This window comes from Oryx dammah, unplaced genomic scaffold (assembly GCF_014754425.2).
Source record: "Oryx dammah isolate SB20612 unplaced genomic scaffold, SCBI_Odam_1.1 HiC_scaffold_23, whole genome shotgun sequence".
In the NCBI taxonomy this organism is placed as follows: domain Eukaryota; kingdom Metazoa; phylum Chordata; class Mammalia; order Artiodactyla; family Bovidae; genus Oryx; species Oryx dammah.
Window position 1 is genome coordinate 23,531,172 of NW_024070207.1, and position 23,598 is coordinate 23,554,769.

Below are 23,598 nucleotides of genomic sequence, written 5' to 3' on the forward strand. Positions count from 1 at the left end.
TATTTAAAAACAGAACAGAGCTTAGAGTAAGATTAGAAAAAAATACAAGTTGACATTTAGAAAGCCTGTGTTCAAGTCCTAGTTTTTGTCTCTTAGTGGGTGAGTGAATTTGGGCAAGCTTTCTAACCTCCCTGAGCTTCAGTTTCCCAATCTATAAAATAGGGATAATAATTCTTGCCTCTTCTACCTGACAAAATTGCTTCAAGTATTAATGAGGCAAGTATATATGAAAGTGATTTATAAGTGTTATCCAAATTCATTTATTCCATAGCAATATCAATAAGAGCAATAAAAACATTGAGTACTTCCTCTGTGTCAGGTACTGGGCTAGGGCCTTTATATGTATTCTCTTCCAATGATGGTAATAATATTAATAATAAATAACAATACTTATAATTTATTGACATTTATTAAGCATTTACCCTGTGCCCTGTACTAGATCATAGGCAGACAGAAAAAACAAACTAGATTCTAGATCTTGTGGATCTCACTGGTAGGTGATCCTGATGGGCTAAAAGGGTAAAAGAAGGAGCTACTAACTCTGCCTAGGTTACACAAATTCCAGCTTTAAACGACATTGAAATTAGCCATCAAAAGAACAGATCCATGGGGAGAAACTGTTTTCAGATGGTTCACTCTGCAGGATTACCCACTGTATAACTGTAGCGGGTATAATGTGAGTTCAGCCCCAAACTGGAATTCCAGTTTTACAATTTACCATTTAAGGTGGATTATTATGAATAAATAAGGGTTTACCAGACCAAAAAATGTTAAGTACTTAAGGTATTCCAGGGAGAAGGGATGAGTGCAAAGACACTTAAGTGTGAAAGAATAACGTATATTTAGAGAATAATGAAAAATCAGAAGCCTTCCAGAAATTTGCCTTGTCTATCTGTCCCATTAACTCTACTAAGGTAAAGCAGTAGCAAAGATTACATAGTTGAATGGATAAAGAACTGAAGATTGGCAGAGTAGTTATGGAAGACCAGCAAGGAACCACAAAACTGAAGGTGCTAGGAGAAAATATTTGCAAACCATATATCTGCTAGGAGATTTATATCTAGAATATAAAGAACTCCTACCACTGAATAATAAAAAGATAAATAACTCAACTAACAAATGGAGAACTGACCTGAAGAAACAGTTCTCCATAGGTGATATACAAATGGCCAGTACAAAAGTGAAAAGATGCTCAATATCATTAGCACTCAGGAAAATGCAAATCAAAACCATAAGATATCACTTCACACCTTCTGGTATGGCTATAATAAAAAAGACAGCTAACACATGTTGGCAAAAACATGACAAAATTGGGATCCTTATACTATGCCAAAAGGAATTTAAAACACAGCCACTTGAGAAAACACTCTGGCAGTTGTTCAAAAGATTAATCATAGAATGATATATCACCCAGCAATTCCACTCTTAGGTATATACAAAAGATAAATGAAAACATGTTCATGCAGACACTCGTACATGAATGTTCATAGCATAATTATTCACAATAGCCCCAAAGTGGAAACAACCCAAATGTCCATAAATGGATGAGTGAATTTTTATAAAAGTGGTATATTCATGGAATGGAATATTATTTAGTTGTAAAAAGGAAAGAAGTACTGATGCATGCTACAGTGTGGAGGAACCTTGAAGACACCATGCTAAGTAAAAGAAACCAGTCACAAAACTACATAGTATATAATTCCATTTATGTGAAATATTCTGAATAGGCAAAACTATAGAGATATATAGTAGACTAATGATTATCATGGGTTAAAAAAGAGATTATGAGTAGATGGGGAATGACAGCTAACGGATACAAGGTGATAATACAGATAATAATGTTCTACAATGGACTGTGGTGATATTTGCCAAACCTTGCGAATACGCTAAAACCCAATTGAATCGTACACTTGAAAGGGATGAATTTTATGATAGGTGAATGGTATCTCCCTAAAGCTGTTATTTTTAAAAGTGAAGGTGTTAGAAGGGTATGATTTGATGAATCACCATAGGATGGGGTTTAAAAGATGTTAACAACCTGAGATGATAGCATGAAGCCAAAGGATGCAAATTTTCCATGAGAAATTACCAGAGTTGTAGCAGTAGTAAAGGAGTGAGGGAAGTGAAATAATCCTTGATTTCATCAATTATTACTTAAGCAAACCCTGGTTCTTACTTGAGTACAAGTATTTTGCATTGCTAACACAAATGAGAATCATGAATTCTCCTGGGATTTATTCAAGATTCCAGGAATCCAAGTGTATTAGGTATCAAAATTACTTCCAGGCACTTTCTTCAACAGCCTTGTTTTGTGGAGCCTATTTACTGGAGACAAATAATCTGCTAGAGCAGATCAAGCCAACCAGATGGGCACCTTATTTGGCACACCCATTACTTCTAATCAATGACATTTCCTCTGACACCGTCTCTGTTTGGTTCAAATGGAAGGGAAATAAATTGATATTTATTATGCACCTTACTGTTCCATAAATTGTTGCATTTAATCTTCACATCTACTACCCACATTACAGATAAGGAAACTGGCCCAGAGAGGACAAAGACTTTCCCAAAGTCATAACTAGCTGTAAGTGGTAAAACTCGGATTCTACTTTTAGCCTAAACTCATGTCTTTGCCACTATAGTTGTGCACTGGGGTATCCTTCAGAGTGAGACTTCTTTAAATAGTTTCTCCCCACAGATCTATTCCCCTGACAGTTACTTTCAATGCCTTTTGAAGCTGGAGCTTGTGTGATTACTAATTTTAAAACAATGATAACATTTACCCATTAAACACTTCTCTAGCTTGTTCCCTTGACAACCACACACCTAAGATTAGATACAAAAAAAAAACAAAAAACAAGCCAGTCCCTGCTAGTACTTGGACTTAAAAATCTCAGTGAGAACACAATTTTTAATAGGACATTTTTAATTTTTAAGGACAGCATACAATGTTTTTCAATAGCGATATGGAATAGTACCATTACACTACCACAAAAAATATAACATGGAAAAATCAGTTGAAGAAAGAACAAACTCTCGGGTTACTCTCACATTTCCATTCCCACCACCAGCCTAAACCAACAAAGGCCGAGCTAAAAGCTGACACAGCCAAGTGTAAGCATTCTTATGATTCTAATATTTCAGCATTCTCTTCTTTCAGCATACTTAAAACATCACCTAGGAACTTGTTAGAAATGCACATTGCTGGGTCCCATCTTGAGAGTTTTTGATTCAAAAACTCTGGGGTGGGGCACAATACTCAGTTTAACAAGCCCTCCTCCTTGTGATTCTGATATGGAATAAGATCTGAGGACTACTGTTCTAAATCTTTTTGACTATACTGGAGTGGCTTTCATTATTTGATATAAAGTAAATTTTTAAAATTAGCAGGACCACAAAAATGGGCTTTAATCCATGACTATGGTCATGGATAGGGCAGAAGTATAGTGGAGGGAGTGAGTCTCTTTTTCTTTACAGAAAGTACTTTAATGTAACAAAAAAACCTCTTCATGTTTTTCCTGTTTGACTCCTCATTCTCCTCCTCCCATACTCTTGTAAAACCAACAGTTAAACCATTTACGGAGAACCTAAGATTCTGGGAGATGGGAAGCTTTTTTCCTTCCTGGCCCTCTCATTTCTGTTGATGAATGAGGAACCATAAAATCCAGCTCCCACTAGAAACTGAAACGCGGGGAAAATGAGATTTCAATGAATCACAGATGGGAACTTGAAGAAAATTTAGAAATCTGCTTCCCAAGAGTCATATTTTAGATATAAGAAAAATGAATCCCAGAGACATTAACTGGCCACATAGCAAGTACCAGCCTCTTTCTCTCATTAAGCTATATACTATATACATACTATATATATACTGCTTGACCATAACGGTTCTTGACCAATGATATGCATGAAATTCATCTGGGGAGATTTCTTTTACAAATATATTTAGAAGGATTTATTTTCCTTACCTTAGTAAGCTGAGAAGATTGATATAATTTAACTATATCTAAAAGAAATTTATGGACATCGAGCATTATACTATATTCTCTAAGTCAGCAACACCCACAGAGGTCAAGGAGTGTCCACAGTACTCAGAAGTACTTGGACTGCTTATCCCTATGTTAAACAGCTCAATATCGCACTTTTTGGTGTTCTTTTGGCTTTCTATTGTTTTTCTGTTCTTTCCTTTGGTGTCAGTTATTACTTCTTGCATGTATCAGTGTGTTTGCCTCCAGAATCCCTCAACCCTTCTCCTATATCCACAATTGTTAATGTGAGCTGAGACACCAAATAAATACAATCTCAAGAACTACGATAAAGGTGATGGGAAAATAGGTTGTGAGTGAGGAACTAGAAAATTTAATGTGGGGGCTTTGTGATATTTACCCTTCCTAAGACAAAATGAAAAGCCAACGTTGCCAGATACAACATTCTGTAAGAAAGTAGCATGATAGCAAAATCTCCCTTACACAAACGAAATAAACAATGGAGTCAGAATATCTTTTAACATCAGGAAGGCATGTAATTTCCCCCCTCAAGGTTTCTCCTCTGTTTACTTTTTTTTTAATTAGTAAACTTTATTTTTTAAGAGCAGTTTTAGATTTCCCTGGTGGTCCAGCAGTCAAAATTCCGCGCTTCCAATGTGAGAGTGGTGCGGGTTTGATCCCTGGTCAGGGAACTAAGATCCCACATGCCATATCCCAAGACAGCCAATAAATAAAATAAAATAACTTTTACAAATTAAAAAATATAAGAGCAGTTTTAAGATCACAGCAAAAGTATACAAAGTTCCCATAAACCCCTTGTCCACACACAGGCACAACATCTCCCACTAGTGACATCCCACACCAAAAAAACCCTGGGTGGTTTTTGAAGCTATGTAAATAATGTAAAAGGGACAGTGAACTTACCTGTAACACCACAGAACTGTGGGTATTGCTGGTAAAGATGCGTGTGGTTCCGGCCTTGGAAGACTGCAAATGGGAAGAGAGGCCCATTTCGCTGCTTCCAAGGGACAATTTCATGTGCTGGTCTTCCTCTTCCACTAGAGATCTGAAAAGGTTTTTAAATCAGAAGGAAAACCAAATGAAAACATGTCATATAATTCACAATAATGAGATGATTTAAAGAAACACTCACTCATCTGATTATGTGCCAATCATCTGACTATGGAACACACATGAATGCTGTTGCATTGTATTTGAGGCTCATATCATTCTATATCACAAAATAAATTGATATATATTTGTAAAAAGCCTTCTGAGATCAGAAGAGATAAATGAGAACTGAGAAATCAACCTAACAGCTGACTCAAAACTATAATTACAAAGGGTTTGTTTTTTCAGTGCCAGAGTAATTGCTCTGGGATTGTTTTGTTTAGGTAGCAATACCATCAAATTGTATTATTTGCAATTAAAATTAATTTGGAATATCTACTTTTAGAAATAAAAATAATATCTGTCATTTATTGAACAATCACTGTATATCAGATACTTGTCAAGAAATTTACACACATGATCTCATATAATCCTCAAAGCAATCCACTGCAAGAATATTACTATCATATCTGTTTTATTAAGTGGAGGGAAAATGAGCCACAGAAGGGTTAAAAATTACTTACCTAAGGTCACAAAATTAGTAAAGTGACTGGGCCAGGATCTGAATCTAAATATAGTCTGTTTCCAAATTTCAAAGATCCCATAAATAAAAAACAAAGATTAACTGTGATATACTATACGTTATTTCCTTTCGTGTTACTGTAGTTCTAATCAACTCCAACTGAACAGTTTTACACATGAGGGAATTCCCTGGTGGCCCAGTGGTTAAGACTCTGTGCTTGCACTGCTGAGAGCCCAGGTTCAATCCCTGATTAGGAACTAAGATCCCACAAACTGCAGAGCACAGCTGAATTTTTACACATGAAATAATTTCTTTTTCTTGGGAGTCTCTCTCACCAAATAATCACTTGGGATTATTTAGCTAAATACCTCCAGCATGGGCTTCCCTGATAGCTCAGTTGGTAAAGAATGCACCTGCAATGCAGGAGACCTGAGTTTGATCCCTGGGTTTGGAAGACCCCCTGGAGAAGGGAAAGGCTACCCACTCCAATATTCTGGCCTGGAGAATTCCATGGACTCTATAGTCCATGGGGTTGCAAAGAGTCAGACCTGACTGAGCAACTTTCACTTTCACTTTCCTTCAGCTTTGTGGTTTTCCATCTTTCCGAACAAACAAATAATAAAAATAATAAGTGTATACATCACATTGGCAATTTTTCAGGGGCCATAAAAAGCATTAGAGAACCTGTAGTCAACAGGTCAGTTAGTTTCACAGAGAAAATGACAAAACAATAGTTATAAGGCTTCAGGTTACACTAAAAATTGACCATCATGTACAACCTTTCATTATTCCTCAGACTTGGCAACTTCTGTTTCCTTAGGTATGTATTGCTTTAATTGTTTCTGAATCACCTGCCTAAGAGTGGGGAGCCTGTGGCTCTGAACGGGTTTGTGCATTCATGATACAGACTGCTAAAATGGACATTAGGAAGGGAAGAAGGAAGAATGGATTTTCAAGTGCCAGAACTCTGTCTTTTTCCTATTTCTTTCTAACTTTCTGAAGGTTGAAGTATTGGTTTCTCTAACTCAGGTCTATCCAATTCCATAAAGATTTCACCTTTCCCCCTACCATACCTATAGTCTACAGTGATCAGTTTTAACAACAAAAAAGTTTTAAGACTATACTTTTAATAAAGTTTGTGCTTTCTGAATTCTAACACCAACTAAATGGCTTTAAATCCTGCAATAATTAGCAAAAATCTTGGCCTTCAGGGTGATGTCATTTCTTCTTAACAATATTAGAGCCATAGTATATATATAACCATGTTTTATTCAACTCTCATGGATATTTAATAAAGAAGAGGAAAATTTGAACAATATTTTAATAAGCATAAAAAATGAATATAGCTTTCCACTAGTTTTGGAAATAGCTTTTTAAAAGAATTAAATTATATACATGATATATAGCCTACACATACTCACAGATACTTTTAACCAGCTTCTGCAGACAGACATTTATAATTACAGAATCAAATGGAAAAGTGGCAAATAGAATGACGGTAACTGATATCCCTAACCAGAAAAATTCCATTCATCCAGGATTCTTTTAATGGGACATTCAAGCAGAATGTTTCATTAATTTCTGTATTCCCGACATAGAACCTGGCACATGAGAGGTTTAATATATCATCATTTCTGTGGGTCAGTCCGAAGACACTTATTTATCATGCAATGCTTTAAAGGACCATCAATTATCATTTTATAGAACCACATATGTAAACAGGACAGGAGTAAAGCTGAAACCGCACTGCCCCTGTGACATATCCTGGAAACTGTTCTTTTTGAATAAACTGCAGACAACCACTTGCTTTGTCAGTGGTCTCTTGCTCCTAAAATTGAAAGGCAGAATATGAAAATACAGCCCTTTCTTGGCAAGATAATACATCTGGCTTTCTAACTAATTACTTCAAATGCTAAAGAAGGCTTTACTAAAATCATCTTCTTCACGATTTTTTATCAACATTTTTTGACTTTTTAACATTCACAACGCTCCCTATTATTTCTGCATCAGTAACACCACATGTCATGTCAACCTCAGCAGATTTAATACTCTCTTCTATCTCCTTTTCATTAAGTTTATTGACTGGATGTGAAGCACATTGTTCTTCAACACTGCAAGGAGGTGAAACCTCTCTGCAAACCCCAAGCCACAATTACATCAAACTATCCTTAAAGGAATGATTAATTGTGAGTAATTCCAAGAACAAATGACATTTTTTAATCTTATTTTTTTCAAGTTATATTGGTTAGAAGCGATACAGGGACTAGTGGTCCTCAGTGGAGGGAGGGGAATCAAGGGGATTTTTGCCTCCCATCACCCCATGCCCATGCTTGGCCTTGTCTGGGCACATTTTACATGGTCGCTAGGTGGAGGTGGGGGTTGCTCCTCTCATCTAGTGGGACACTATGAAACATCCTACATCACACAAGAAAGGTCTCCACATCAAAATTGTACTCAGGCAAAAATTTCAAGAATGCCAAGGTTGAGAAACCCTGATAGAGAGACATAACCTCCTCAGGACAATTTTTCTAAAGAAATTTCATGTTCTAAATAACTTCTCAGTCTGAGAGTTAACTCCATGAGGTAATGCTAGCAGTCAGAAACACAGTAGAATTATTAATTACCACTATCTCTTCTAAGACTATCTAATAATAGAATATCTCTGCTCTCCTCCAGTCTATCAATCTGAAAAATCAACTGTTTATGGGAGATAAGTAGATAACAGCTTTGAAGTTAATGACAGTTATGCTTCCTAGGTAGCGCTAGTGGTAAAGAACCTTCCCGCCAATGCAGGAGACATAAGAGACATAAGGAGACATAAGAGACGCTGGTTTGATCCCTGGGTCCAGAAGATCCCCTGGAGGAGGGTGTAGCAAACCATTCCAGTATTCTTGCCTCTTCCCATGGATAGAGGAGCCTAGACGGCTATAGTCCATAGGGTCGCAAAGAGTCGGACAAAACTGAAGCGACTTAGCATGCACATAGGCTTTTGTTCTTTGCAAACTCATATAAGAATCATTCCTAACTCTGCTTAAAACAACTGTTATCTGAGGAGAAAGAAAACAATTGGTATTTGGATTCACTTTTACACGCTAATTTAGAATTAAGCTAACTCAGTCCAAATAGTCCCACTTCATCAAAACTGTTCAATTATTCATGGGTAAGATTGTGTTCATCAATTTTCTTTTGAAAAATTCAATCTTTTTCTTATAATGTCTATACATTACTACCACACCTTTCCCATCCACCCCACCACCACTGGACACATCTTATTTCCTAAACAATGACCAACCACAGAGCGCAAAAGCAATCTTCCACAAAGTGTGCTTGAATCAGTCAGCTGTACTTGCTCAAAGGGAACAATTACTTTTTTGAAGAGCATTAGGTAGAGAAAGAAGCACTGTTTGATCATCTTATTAAAAGCATTACAAAGGTGGTCAAACCAAACATACACAGACTATGGCATTTTTTGCACTCTTATTTGCAAAGAAAGGAAATAGACAATCTAAGCAATTGTCACACGTTGGCAGGATGACACTAACATTGTAATGCTGTCTCAAAGCCATCCATATTTTTAAAAATTACCCCAAGGGAAACAGGTGTAAATGATATAAGAACACAATTATAAATATATAAGTACAAATAATTAACAGATAGAAAATGCTCAACTCCAACCTCATTAGTATTCCAGAATATGCAAATTAAAGCAAACCTGTACACTTAAAGAGTAGAGAAGATATATTCTCAAAATTGCTAGTGCAAACATGTATTAAGCCCTTGCCATCTGCATGACACTGTTTATTCAATGGATTTTTAATGAAAATTTAAAACTCATCAAATGTACAAATTCATTTTTTTACACTGAACACCATGTCAATGAAGGACTGTTTATTACTAGTAGGTGGGCTAGAGCAAGAGTGGTCTGTCAATCTGGTTCAAATATGTTTTCAACAATGAATAGCTCTGTAGAGCTAATAGTCTGGTAGATGTTCTGTGAAGATCCGTGTACTTAGAATTCACAATAGCAGTCAGGTTTGTTGGTATGTCGTATGGGGATGGGAAGGGTATCTCATAATTGCATCATTCGGCTCCAAAGCCTCAAATAGTCTTAGAACACTCATCAATTTCAAGAAAACATGCTGATAGGAATATATGTAAGACCAGCAGAACAGGTGTCAAGTTGTTCCTTTACTTGTTTTTTATTTCTGAGGGAAAAAAAAAGTGAATCAGAGAAAAACTAGAAAGGTAGAAGTATATCAATGCTTTTCTCTCTTTAGTTCCCAATCAGTTTCACAGCACTTCTTATTGCTTGTGACTATTATATTACAAAGCGATTAAGCCTAACAATGTATGTAATTCTAATAATGTAATAGCACTATAACAAAAGAACAGGGGTTTTTGAGTTGGTGTCGAAAGTATTATTCAAATACTGCAATTTCCCAGAGTAATAATATCATTATAATTGAAAGTCAGTGCCACTGGGTTGGTGTGCAAGTATAGCAACAATAACAAAACAAAAATAAAAGTCATGAATGGTATAACACAACAAGTCACGCTGGTTAATCAAGGCACTGACTCATGCTTTCCACCACCCGTCCCCCAGAAAAATAAAATACATATTTCTCACACTCACAATTTAAAAAGAAAGTCAAGAAAAAGGCTTTCTTCAAAGAAGAACTCCCCCGCCATTTGTTTTTCTGCTCTGAAACAGAGAAGTGTCTGCTAGCAGTAGCATTTGCTAAATGAAACATTTCTTGTGATAAAGTTGCATTGGCAGGTGGGGGAAAAATTCAGCCATCTGTTCTCACACTCATTTGAATTTGAGTGCTAAATCCGTCAAGGTATTTCCTTCCCCCATGAGAAATAAATTAAAAACTTAAGACGGTATTAGTCATTTCCCATTGATTTTTCTATAGATTCAAAATATGCATTCTACATTGAATTCTAAAGATATTAAGCTTCCTATCTCAAAAATTTAGAACTCTCCTTCGCCACCCCATCAAAACCTGAATCATATGCATGCACACACACACTCAATGACATTAAGAAAAAAAAGAAAGTATTTTTAAAAATCAGAAATTTTCCAATTCGTTAAGTTAATGTACATATAATAAACCTGGTATTTTCTGTAAAAGAAAAACCTTTAAAACCTAAAATATTTAAAGATATATCCCAACTAAAATTATCATTTATGGTACCACTGCACAAGGAATTTATCAACATCATAGCAATTCCTCTTAAGAAAGTGTAAATTAATCACTATTTCAGAAACTATGGAGAATGTATCTTAAAAAGATGCCTGCCTCAAAGAATCCAAGAAAGATAAAGCTTTCGTTATTTGTATTTTTTAATGACACAAGTACATTATTGTCAGGTTGCAATAAATCTGCTAATGGAAATCTTTAGCATAGATGATATAAAATAGCTGCTAAACTTTCCAAGGCTTTCTTTTCTGCTGTAGCAATACCAGAGCCCACAAAAGAGAAGAAAAAGTTCAAGTGATAGCGTCAGACTCTAAAGTGATTTTCCAAAGTAAAGAAGTTTCTTTATATGCAAATGTATGTCACATTTAAAATAAAATCACATTAGTAAATAACTGATGTCAGTTTTAACATAGGAATAAGATCATCTACCCAGCACCTGCTGTGTACTAGGCAGTGTGCCAGACATGTTCTCTGTGCTGCTTAATCCTCGTAACAATCCCATTTTAAAGACAGGAAACTGAAGCTCAGTGAGTTTAAGGCCTCGAGATGAATCTGGTAACTGATTTGAACTTGAATCTGATTCCACAGCCCACATTGTTCCCACCACACCAAGCCTAAAAAACAGAGCAGAGAGTATAGGCCATGAAGCCTCAAGATGGACATTCCGATGTTTAATTTATAGACACGAGGATCGTTCTGTTACAGGGAACCAATTTGTTGGCTGAATTAGTTCAGGCTAAAATTACCCACTTTTACCACTACATCCATTACAACCATACCAATGTTAAAAACCTCTCCATGCCATTCTCCCAACACATCTGGGGTTGGGAGGGAGCATATCCTAAGATATAACTCAGATCAAATTTAGGGAGAACTCAACATTACTGATACAAACATCTAAAAGAACAGATTCTGAATTCCAAAGCCATCCAATAGCCATCACAGAAATAGCACTATGACACAGATGAGGGAATTGGGCTAAACAAATGGGATGACAAATGATATTCTACTTGGTGAAAGTTAATTATCCAAACCATAAAGCATTGCATTGAATATCTCAGTCCTGTCCTTGAAGTGAAGTGAAGTCACGCAGCCATGTCTGACTCTTTGAGACCCCATGGGCTGTAGCCCACCAGGATCCTCAGTCCATGGGATTTTCCAGGCATGAATACTGGAGTGGGTTGCCATTTCCTTCTCCAGGGCATCTTCCCGACCCAGGGATTGAACCTGGGTCTTCCGCATTGTAGGCAGACACTTTACCGTCTGAGTTACCAGGGCACTGTCAATTTAATGTTTGCTCCCTCTATCTATATTTCAAAACTTTAGTCTTCCTTCATCTTTTAAAATCCATATATCAATTAAACTACAAGTCTCATGCACCTAGACTAGAAAATTCTACTGTTTGGAAGCTTGGTTTATATAAATTTCTCATCATATTTGGATGAAAGATATAGATAGAAAGTGAAAGTCGCTAAGTCGTGTCTGACTCTTTGCAACCCCATGGACTATACAATCCATGGATCTCTCCAGGCCAGAATACTGGAGTGGGTAGCCGTTCCCTCCTCCAGGGGGTCTTCTCAACCCAGGGATCGAACCCAGGTCTCCCACATTGCAGGCGGATTCTTTACCAGTTGAGCCATCAGGGAAGCCCCAATGGGTAGTTAAATAGATAGATGGTAGATAGATGGATAGATAGACAGAAAAAAAAAGAATAAGCAAAAGAATGAGTTCTACTTGAAACTAATATAACATTGTAAATCAACCACACTACTTTTTAATAAATGAATTCTAAATGCTGATTCTGTATCTACTACCTAAAAAATTAAGTCTCAGTCAAAACTCCCCTGCCTTAAGAAGCCATATAAGGTGAGAGAGTACACAAGTGGTACTGGTGGGAGGCAGACAGCAACATGGACATACAGTTTGGGTGAACAGCATAGACTCCCATCACAGTCAATAGTTTCCTTCCCAGCACCCAGAAGAAAGAGTTATAACCCTCTAAAAGGATGCTCCCTACCCCACTATGGCTAGCACCAGCCCAGCTATGAAGAAGTTGAGCTATACCTGAGGCCAGGAGCATGCCTTCTCCTTCTTCAATCCCCAAATGAAGAAACTGGAATGGGAACTCTTACACCCCGGCCACCTTTCTATAAAGGAGCTTTTTGCTCCTAGAGGATTTATTAACCAAGATGTCATTTTACTCCTATTATCTGTAACTCACTAACTTTGAAATTTGACTATGGTGCTATGGTGCGTTTCAAGGGAAAACCGTATTATTAAAGACTTGGGCTTTTACCTGCCTAAAATTTCAGTTTATGAAATATTCAAATATCCAAGTTATCCAATTTTAGAGTTTATTATAAAGGCAGATTCCACAAGCTCAAAACCAATTAGAAATCACTGAGACAAATCTCTCTGGGAACAGGAGGAATCATTAATCAAGAGGTAAAAATCCAATCCATTTCTGTCTTTTCTGAATTTCCTAGTTATATTCAACTTCATGAAGTCAATAATTCATGACCATGTCTTAAGGGAATGTTTATTTCTCTTTTAAAAGGAAACATGATAATAATAACAAGGAGTAAACTTTCCAACTTAAAAGTAATAGCCAATTGCACTCCATGTTTTAAGAATTACAATTGGCAGCTCTATGAGTCCCACTGATTCTATCTTCAAAGACTATAATAAACGTAACAAATCTCATTCTTGATTTTGCAATGACCTAGAGGCAACCCTAATTATTTCAATGAATATATCAAATCAATCATTTAAATATGTTTAATATGATTTCATCAAATCGATGTTTTATTATGACAGCCAATATTTTTAAGAGAAAAGAAGGTAACACAAAAAGAGAAATCAGAAGAGTCTTAACCCCAAGAGTCTGGGAATCACACTAAGGATAGTTCTCCCAAGCCTGTCTCAGATATGAAGCTTGGAGAAGCAAAAAGTCTAATTTTAGTACAATTTTTCATAATGGAATTATTTTCCATTTTGTACATATTTGCCTCACCATTAAAGTTTTTCTTTTTTTGTTGTTCTTGTTTCTTTTTAGAATATTTATTTGGCTGCCCTAGGTCTTAGTTGTGGCATGTGGGAGGGACCTAGTTCCCTGACCAGGCATTGGACCCGGGTCCTCTTCATTGGGAGTGCAGTCCTAGCCACTGGACCACCAGGGGAGTCCCCGTTTTTGTTTGTTTCTTTTTTGGTCGAGCCCTGCAGCATGTGGAATCATAGTTCCTCAAACAGGGATGGAATACATTCCCTTTGTATTGGAAGCAGAGTCTTAACTACTGGACTACCAGGGAAGTCTCATCATTAAGGCTTTTTAAATGAAACTTTGCTACAAGACTTTGTTATCCATCTTGTACACTGCTTACCATAAAGAAACATAACCAGTTATTCCTGACCTTAAGTTCTTAGGTTGTTAAAAGATGAAAGAAACCTTACTGTCACAGCCCACTCACCTATCTACACATTCAAGCATATTCTAAGAGAAGAAATGCAGAAATGGCTTCTGATTTTTCTCCTGAAATGCCATCCAGAACCTCCACTTGACTACAGTCCTAGAAAACTATTTTAACTAAGATTACTGTATTGGTCAGTTGCATTCAACATCACAATGCAATTTCATGATCTAACTACAGATAGCTCTATTAATGTGAGTAACAAAAATTGCTCTATAAAAATACTTTCATAAGATTTTGTCCACTGTGCAGGAAGGACTCTTTTGAATAAAGTATTTATGTACCATGACTATATTTGTTTACCCCAAATATTAAGTATTCTTGATAAAAATTGGTAATGACTTCCTGGAAGGCAGACTGGTTATTTTTTTAAGAGAGTAAATGCAAATTATGATTCATTGAGGAGTTTGCCACTTTGGGGGTAAGGTGTTTCTTTTTAGGAACATAATGGTCTCTGGCTTAAAGAGTTTGTGTTCTTGGTTGGAACTCAAAAAGGGTCAAGGCAGACCATATCATTTAAACAGTATGACTGCAGGTATCCAACACTCACATTTCCCAGTCAACTAAGTGGGAATTCTGAAGTAGAAGCTAACTGGAGCATTTTCAGACTGTGTGTGTATGTGTCTTGCTGAAGCAATCTATGAATTGTGAAGCTGTAATGAAGTACTGCCTCAAACTGTTTGTGACATATATAACTGAAAGATATTAAGCAAGAGAGGAGCATTCCCTTCCTTTCCTTCCTTCCATACTGTCCTTTAAACTAATTTTCATACCCCAATTTATAATTTCTGACTCTCAAATTGCAGGTGAGAACGAGGTGAAGAAGAGTCACCAAGTAGATGAAGAGAACAGGGTCAAGGTGTCAAGTTTGCTAGGCTAGTTAGAAAATGCTGGCCTAAATGCTACTCCCCCTCAAATCACCCCATCTATAACAAGCTATTTCTTGAAGCAATGTCATTTTTAAATGTTCAAAATCCAGTATTTTTATAGATCATGCTTTAAGGAGAAAATTGGCTTTTTTAAAATTATTATTTTATTTTTGTACTTTACAATACTGTATTGGTTTTGCCATACATCAACATGAATCCACCACGGGTGTACGTAAGTTCCATACTCGCAATGGAAAAATTTGACTACATAGTTCTTGATCATTTCTGGAAGCTTAGTCAGTCAGAAGAAAGTTTAGGAATCTCAAATGTATCTCGATGTCATGCATTCAAGAGAGACATAGATAGGATATTCTGGATTCTAAAAGAAAAGTGTTATCATCAAAATATTTCAGTCATCTTTGACTCCTGGTTCCCTCCCATCTCCTATGTCCAGGCAACTAACAAAGTACTACTAAGTGTCTCTCTAGTACACATCTATCTTTCACCACCTCTCCACCCACACTGTCCCTGCCACACTTTGGGTATCTATTACTTCTTCCTTGGATTTGGTTATTAACATATTTGTTACAGTACAGCTTCTTCACATACTGTAGCTGTATTTATAGCTCTGAAAGTCACTTCCTTGCTCAAAAGTATTCAATGACTCCTCTCTGCTTGCTGAACAAAAGTCAAATCTTACATTCTTGGATTCCAGGCTTTTTGGACTAGCCCTCTTTAACTAGTTGTACATTCTGGCAAATAAAGCAAATATATATTTAATGATTGAGAATAAAAATCTAAATTTATTCACAAACTATCATTTGTTTTTCTTTAGAATATGTTGTTTTCATACATTAATAACTGCTATGCTGTTTTTTCTATTGTTAACCAAGTAATATATTTTTATACATTTATTTAAAATATTTCTGATAGAAGGGAAAGTTAGTTAATTTAAATTTAATATCTGCTGGGAGTTCCCAGATTGCCCAGTGGTTAGGACTCAGTGCCATGGCCCCAGGTTGAATCTCCAGCAGAGGAACTAAGACTCTACCAGCCGAGGAAGACAGCCAAAAAAAAAATTATCATCTGTTAAACCTTTACATTTGGTCTAGCCTCTTTAAGTATAAAACAATTCAAAACATAAGTAAATGTGCATGATTTTTTGAGTATTGATCTTAAATTTATTTCTCCTAAAACCTAGTCAGATTTCTTTTTATCTTAGTCAGCCCTTTCTGTTTTCAAACTATACACAGAAAACACATTATCATTTAGGTGCAACCATACTAGTTTTAAAACATAAATTTGTCTAAAATACTTTTCCCCATCATGGTAAAGGATGTGTGAAAATAAGCCAAATAAATCCTAACCTTGCTGCCTTGGAAGAGATCATAATCTTACTTTCTTTATCAGATTACAATTTGATGAACCATGACTAAAATATTCTGGTCACTGGTAAATTGCTCCTGCTAAAATTACTTTCAGTCTGTGCCAGCATCATGGTATTCATCAGTAAGCAAGGAACAGAATCAGGATTTTGGATTAGCTCTTTTCATAGGAAAGATAGCTGTAACTTATCTAATAAGACTGTAATATATTAGATTCCTCTATATATGAAATGAAGATATGCAACATACTTTTAAGTGAAATAATTGGCACAAGGCTACAGACCTAAAAATTACTCGCTCTAAATTCATTCACCAACTCAACATGTGCCAGGCCCTGCACTAGGAGATAGGTATAAAAGAGCAGGTGGGATACTTGCTTGCAAAGAGATTACAGTAAAAGAGATAATTACTTTGCAAAGGACTAAATGTTATAATAATAATAATAAATTATCAATATTATCTACTAACAAATTTCAGATTTCATAATTTATAATAAGCTACAGTAACAAAACTAATTACATACTTGCTCCCTGGTACAGAAGCGTATCAGTTCATATTTAGTATATAAACACCAAATTAAAAAAAAGTAAATAACATCGAATTTCCTTACTGTTATTTTATTTGAAAGGATTATCCATCCCAGATCAGGCTGTCTGCAAGGCTGGATCAGCAACCAAATAATATCCACTATGCAAAAATATAATCTGTAACTATAATTACAGGAAAGAAAGCCAAACATATGATGATTGATGGTAGATCACATCATTTGAAAAAAAGTCTCTAATTATATCTATATACTTCAGCAATATGCCTACAAAAGATATGCTAATGAGCCAGGTCACTGGTCTACTTAAGATGAAAATTTTAGTTCCAGTTCCATGAACCTTTGTTTAGCTGTGAATCATTCAGAAATGACTGCACACAGACATCCTTTGAGGGAAAATACTCATAATGAATAAAATGACTTCAATTTGGTGATGCTAAGGAATTGTCTACTGGATAATCTACTTACAACCTAGAATATCCATATACTCTTCAAAACTATATTTCAAATTTTTTAAACAATGCTATTATTTTTTTAATATTTATTTACATGCCTATGTGAGGACTTAGTTGCAGCATGCAGGATCTTTGATCTTTGTTGGGATCTCTGATCTTTGTTGCAGCATGCGGGATCTTTAATTGCAGCATGTGGGATCTAGTTCCCTGAACAGGGATCAAACCTGGCCCCCCCTGCACTGGGAGCATTGAGTTTTAGCCACTGGACCACCAGGGGAGTCCCTCAAATATTCTGTTCAGTTCAGTTCAGTCACTCAGTCGTGTCCGACTCTTTGTGACCGCGTGAATCGCAGCACGCCAGGCCTCCCTGTCCATCACCATCTCCCGGAGTTCACATCCATCGAGTTGGTGATGCCATCCAGCCATCTCATCCTCTGTCATCCCCTTTTCCTCCTGCCCCCAATCCCTCCCAGCATCAGAGTCTTTTCCAATGAGTCAACTCTTTGCATCAGGTGGCCAAAGTACTGGAGTTTAGGTCCACCCAAACTAAAGCTAGGTCAAACTGTGAGTTAATTAGGAAAATGGTTCAATGCAATACAAGAGAAAAATCTCTAGTATAATCACATCTATAAAGATAAATCTAGTTGAGGTTTTAGTAGTAAACTGCTTTTTAACATTAATTTGTAATACAATTAATGAAACAGGATGAAGTAATAAAAAGGAAATATAAACTAAGACTGGGTTAAATCATCAAATACAAATGTATACAGATGGCAGAAAACTGACTAGACTTAAATATCACATTCTCTTTCTAGGTACAATGGTATGACAAAGAATGATTTCTAAGGTTCTTCCCAGCTCTTGGATTCAAAGAATCCTGAATAAGATACTTAGGCTCTTTTTAAGATGCCATGTTCTGATCTCATGGGTCAGTGAAAAGCACTATATTTTTAAAACCAAACAAACTAACAAAACCAAAGGGTGAAAATAGAAGATGTTATAAGGCAAGTTGTAATGAGAAAAGGTCATTTAGAATTTGTAGAAATATCCTTAGTAAGAGACTTTCAAGTGGGGAAGAAGGAGGCGGAGGGAGAAAGGAAGGACACAGTGATGGCCAAAGCACTAGTTTAGTCCAGTTATCACCAACAGATGAGCTCGCCACTCTAATACATCATTCTTGTAATGTTTCATTTTCAAAATTTAATTGTTCTAAAATACCATATTCATGGGACTTGGTAGTCTGGTGGTTAAGACTCCATTCTTCTAGGGCAGGGGCGCATGGGTTTGACTTCCTGGTTGGGGAACTAACAGCTCACATACCAAGCGAGCTGCCTGGCCAAAACAAACAAACAAATCCCCTGCAGTATTTAAAGCTTTTAAACCAAAATCTCAATCGAGTCCCTGCATCTTCCAATCTAATCACATGTGTCCTTAAAAGTGGAAGAGAAAGGCAGAAGAAAGGGGGTCAGAGAGAGATAGATGTGAAAAAGACTCTTGCCATTACTGGCAATGAAGACAGAGGAAGAGAGCCAGAAGCCAAGGAATGCTGGCGGCCCCTAGAAGCTGAGATCAACTATTGGATTACAGCCAGCAAAAAGATGGGGACCTTGGTGGTCCTACAGCTGCAAAGAACTGAATTCTGTCAGTGATCCAAATGAGCAGGAAATGCATGCTCCCCTAGAGAATCAGAAGCAAACAGCGCTGCCATCACCTTGATTTTAGCCCAGTGTGCAACAGCTACAGCGCTGTCAATGGCAGCTAACTACCAGGGGGAAAAAGGTGGGTGGCCAATGAAAGTAGAATAATACTTCAAAAGAAATAGGAAATAAGAGGTTAATTCCAGTATCATATCAGTTAAGTAAAGATTATTGCCCCAGTATTTTCCTGTAATTTCACCCCTTGACTGTACCACAAAGTAGAGCTATCTTTTTCCTATACCACCATCCAATTCAAAAGTTTATCTCATCTGTCATACTTCTTTGTTCTTCGAATCTTAGTGAGATATTTCCTAATTAGGAGATGGCATTAAAGTAGCAAAACTCCATGAAAACAAAAAGGCATTAGAGAAGCCAAGATCATTGAAATGAAGACCTGTATTTGAATTCTCACTTCACCTCTTACTTGAAGTGGGACATTGAGCAAGTTAATTAACTTCTTGGAACCACCGTGCCCGTAGTGTAAAACAGGGAGAAGACTTACCTTTCTGGAGTGTTTGGGAGGCAGCTGACAAAGTGCTTGGCTTTTTTTTTTTTTTTTCCTGGAAAAGGAACGACTTACTACTTGCAACCAGTAAGGAGAACACCTGGAACCTTTTCCAAAAGAGTGTCTTCCCGGACAGCAAACTTTGGGAAGTTTTAACAAAATGCTTGTACTCTAATATTGGAACTCAATAAACTGTATTATATTTAACTATGTTAAACCAGCACATTTTAAATATTGGAAATAAATACATTTTGTATGAAATTTATAACAGCTGTTATATAGGTAGGTAAAGAGTTCTGAAAGTTGTTTTTGTTTACATTATTCTTATGGAAAGATATTTCATTTCTCCACTGAACCATATAAAAAGTATTATACAACAAGTCGGCCATCTCCTGTCTTACCATACCATAAATGTGATAAAATTGGGTAAAAACAACATATACCCTAATCATAGTAAGTCATGCCAGTGAAAATATTTTACTATAGTAGGAAACATAATAAAATTTTATTTTTCACTAAGATTACATCACATAGTCTGGGATCAAATTGCTGATGCTTTGTAAAGGTAAAAATAGATACACTTGTATGCTATAAAGCACCTAAGCCCTGTCCAACTTAAAGGATGGTACTTCGTTCTTCTTCTTTAAAAAGGTGACTCTCAAGTTTAAACATAAATTACATCATTTTCCACCTTATGGAATACGCATTTCCTTTTTTGTTTACAAATTGGGGTATAACTGACATACATTATATTAGTTCTAGGTATACCACATAATGATTCAAGATTTGTATATATTGTGAAATGATCACAATAGGAATATGCACTTTAAAATGTTATCTACATCCAATTCATATCTCCTCTGTTAGCCCAGACACATTTCTCCTCTGTAGTATTTTTACCATCATTAAATTATTATCATTACTGAAAATATAGTAAACAAAAATGTTATTTAAACTTGTTTTGGTTTAGAATTTTCACAGCAGTAAAATAAATTAAGCAACTTAACTGTTTATACATATAGGATGGAAGATAAAGAACAGTCATTTTGAATAACTGCAAGGACTATATCCATAATACCCAGCAGAGTTATGCCTGACACATATCAGGCAGTGAATAACTTCTGAATATCATAAACTCAATATACAGGTGATTGAAAAAGAACTGAGCTCTTTCAAAAGTAGATTGCTCAGTAACTTCTTTATGTACTGATTGCCCAAGAATCTCACATTCATACCACCTCATTCTCAGCCTTGAGGAAATAAAAGCAATACACTGTGGTTGCTATTTCAATTTAAAATATCAGCATGTACAGTGGTTATAATTCTTGACTTTTCACCAGAAGTAATAAAGCCATTAATACAAATAAAATACTTGCCTATCTCTTAGTTCTTTTTTTTTCTTCCCCCTAACTTGGCTCTATTTAGGTCTCATCTAAATATTCTAAATTTAAAGCAGAATGTCTAGAATTCTTATTAACTTCAGACTTCTCATGATGATAAAAGATCTGCATTTCCACCTCTCTTCCCTCTGGGGAAATGTTTTGAGCAGTACTTGGAGGTAACGCTCATTTATTTAGACATAAAATACAAGGAATCTAGATAAATTATTGACAAGTAACACTCTTGGAAATTTCTGAAAGCATCAGAAATACTAGCTTTCTGTCTTGCAAATTTCTTGTGTCTAATAATCTTCAGTTACATTAAATAATTTTTAAGAGATCTTTTTAAAGACACATACATGCTCAGTGCTCAGTCATGTTAGACTCTTTAGGATCCCATGGAGTGTAGCCCACTAGGCTCTTCTGTCCATGGGAGTTTACAGGCAAGATTATTGGAGTGGGTGCCATTCTCTCCTCCAAGGGATCTTCCTGACCCAAGGATCAAACCTGAGTCTCTCACATTTCCTGCATTTGAGGCAGATTTTTTACCACTGAGCAGTTGGGGAAGCCCCCAAAAGACACATGCAATGGGCTTAAAAACAAAATTTTAAAAAATATTTAAAGATACAAACAGTGGGCTTTAAAACTAAATTTTAATTTCATTTGCACATGCCAGACTTTCTTGAAGTAGCCAAGAGAATAATTGCTGACCCATTGTAAACTCTGAAAAGAAGTTTGCAAATTCTGATTAACTATGGTTCAGGGTGAATGCTATGATTAAAAAAATAATATAATCCCAGGCTCTTTCAGATAAGCATCATGTCTGTATGAAAGGAGAGAGGTGTCTTCCTTTAGTCAGACCACATGGGGAGCATCTCATTCAGATGAAGTAATCAATATCTTGTATAAAGACTAACATAAAAAACTGTTGGGTGGGGGACAACCAGCAGAGTGAAGAGTCTGGAAAACCTGTCACATGAGTAATGGTTAAAGAAAGAACATTTCCAGGCTTATATGTTATGGAAAAAATAATATTTTTCTCCATAGCTCTAGAAGGCCACACTAGGAAGAGGAGATAAAAGATAGGAGGAATTGATTTTGCTCAATGCAAGGAAGAGCTGTTGATGAATGAAAGGTGCTACCTTGGTAAGGTAGTGGGCTCTCTGTCACTGACAGCAATCAAGAAGAATATGTATCAGCATCTTTCAGAGGTGTCACAGGAAGGATTCTTGCTTTAAAGGGGGTTTAGATTCTCTAAATGACATCTGAGGTCACTTTTATCTCAATCATTTGCCATTAGTAAGTGTTAAGCTAATCCTCCTGCAAGTTCAGACAATGGAAATTCTCAAGAAACATGCTACTAATACAAAAGTTACACATGAACATTACATTGCTCTGAGGTGTTGTTTGTTATTTCTCCACATAATTTTATTAGATGGATGGAAATTCTCAAGAAACATGCTACTAATACAAAAGTTACACATGAACATTATATTGCTCTGAGGTGTTGTTATTTCTCCACATAATTTTATTAGATGGAGCATATGCAGTAAAAAACAAACTAAGGAACCAAAAAAAAAAAAAACTAAGGAGAAACAAACAAAAGTTTCTGTATATGGTAATTGCAGAAATACTTAATTATTTTCTTTTCTAATTTGAGAATATCAATTTGGGAAGTATGTGGCTAGATAAAAAAGATTTCTATGGTTGTTTTATTTTATTTTTGAGGTTGTATTTTATTCACTAAAATGGAAAAAAAATACAATCTTAGGGGATAGAAAACATGTCAAATTTAGAAAATGCATATTTAAATTTTCTCTGTCCTGTGAGTCATCCACAAAGAATATTTATATAGTATGAAAGAATCTAGAAAAATTATTGTCAAGTAAAGTACCATCTTTTCTAGGGAAAGCTGGATACTGAATTTTAATGATAAAATGATAGAAAATGATTGTTATGGAAGTCAGTGTTACTGGTATTTTACTCTAAAATATATTTTATATAGTAAACAAAATAATTGTAAACAAGACACTAACTGAATACAAGTGCATTGGCTAAGAGAGGAAAAGTCTCATTCACTAACACTCATTCTACATCCATTGTTGGCTTGCTAGGATTCACTGTTACATTGTGCTGGTTAATTCTTACCCATTGTCTTCCTCCTTACTGCCACACCATTATTAACAAGACTTAGTGCTTCTAAAGAAAAGATAAAAAGATCGCTAATGCTAATTCTGTTCTATTTCCGTGTGTCCTTGGAATCTAATAATACATTAACCCTATAACATCAGCCTGAAGGAACCATTTGCTGTTTGAAAACAATGAATACCAAATACCAGAAAACCACTTAGAAGTGACTGCCCTTTCAGCTTTATTAATTTAGGCAAAATGACAGGTTAATTTATATGGTTCACACCTGTCAGGAGCAGAGTCTTTACTAATTCAGTTTACACTGACCAAAAGATCCTCCTTCA

General features: G+C 36.0%; 1 protein-coding gene across 5 annotated transcripts in view; it reads right to left on the reverse strand.

Moving 5' to 3' along the window:
* Positions 1-23,598, reverse strand: part of KLHL13 (kelch like family member 13) — a 201,033-nt gene that overhangs the window by 33,354 nt on the left and 144,081 nt on the right. For all 5 annotated transcript variants that reach the window (XM_040265128.1, XM_040265132.1, XM_040265131.1 and 2 more), the window contains one exon: positions 4,911-5,052. In XM_040265128.1, coding sequence (XP_040121062.1) covers positions 4,911-5,052 — 142 coding nt within the window. The remainder of the gene's footprint in view (positions 1-4,910; positions 5,053-23,598) is intronic.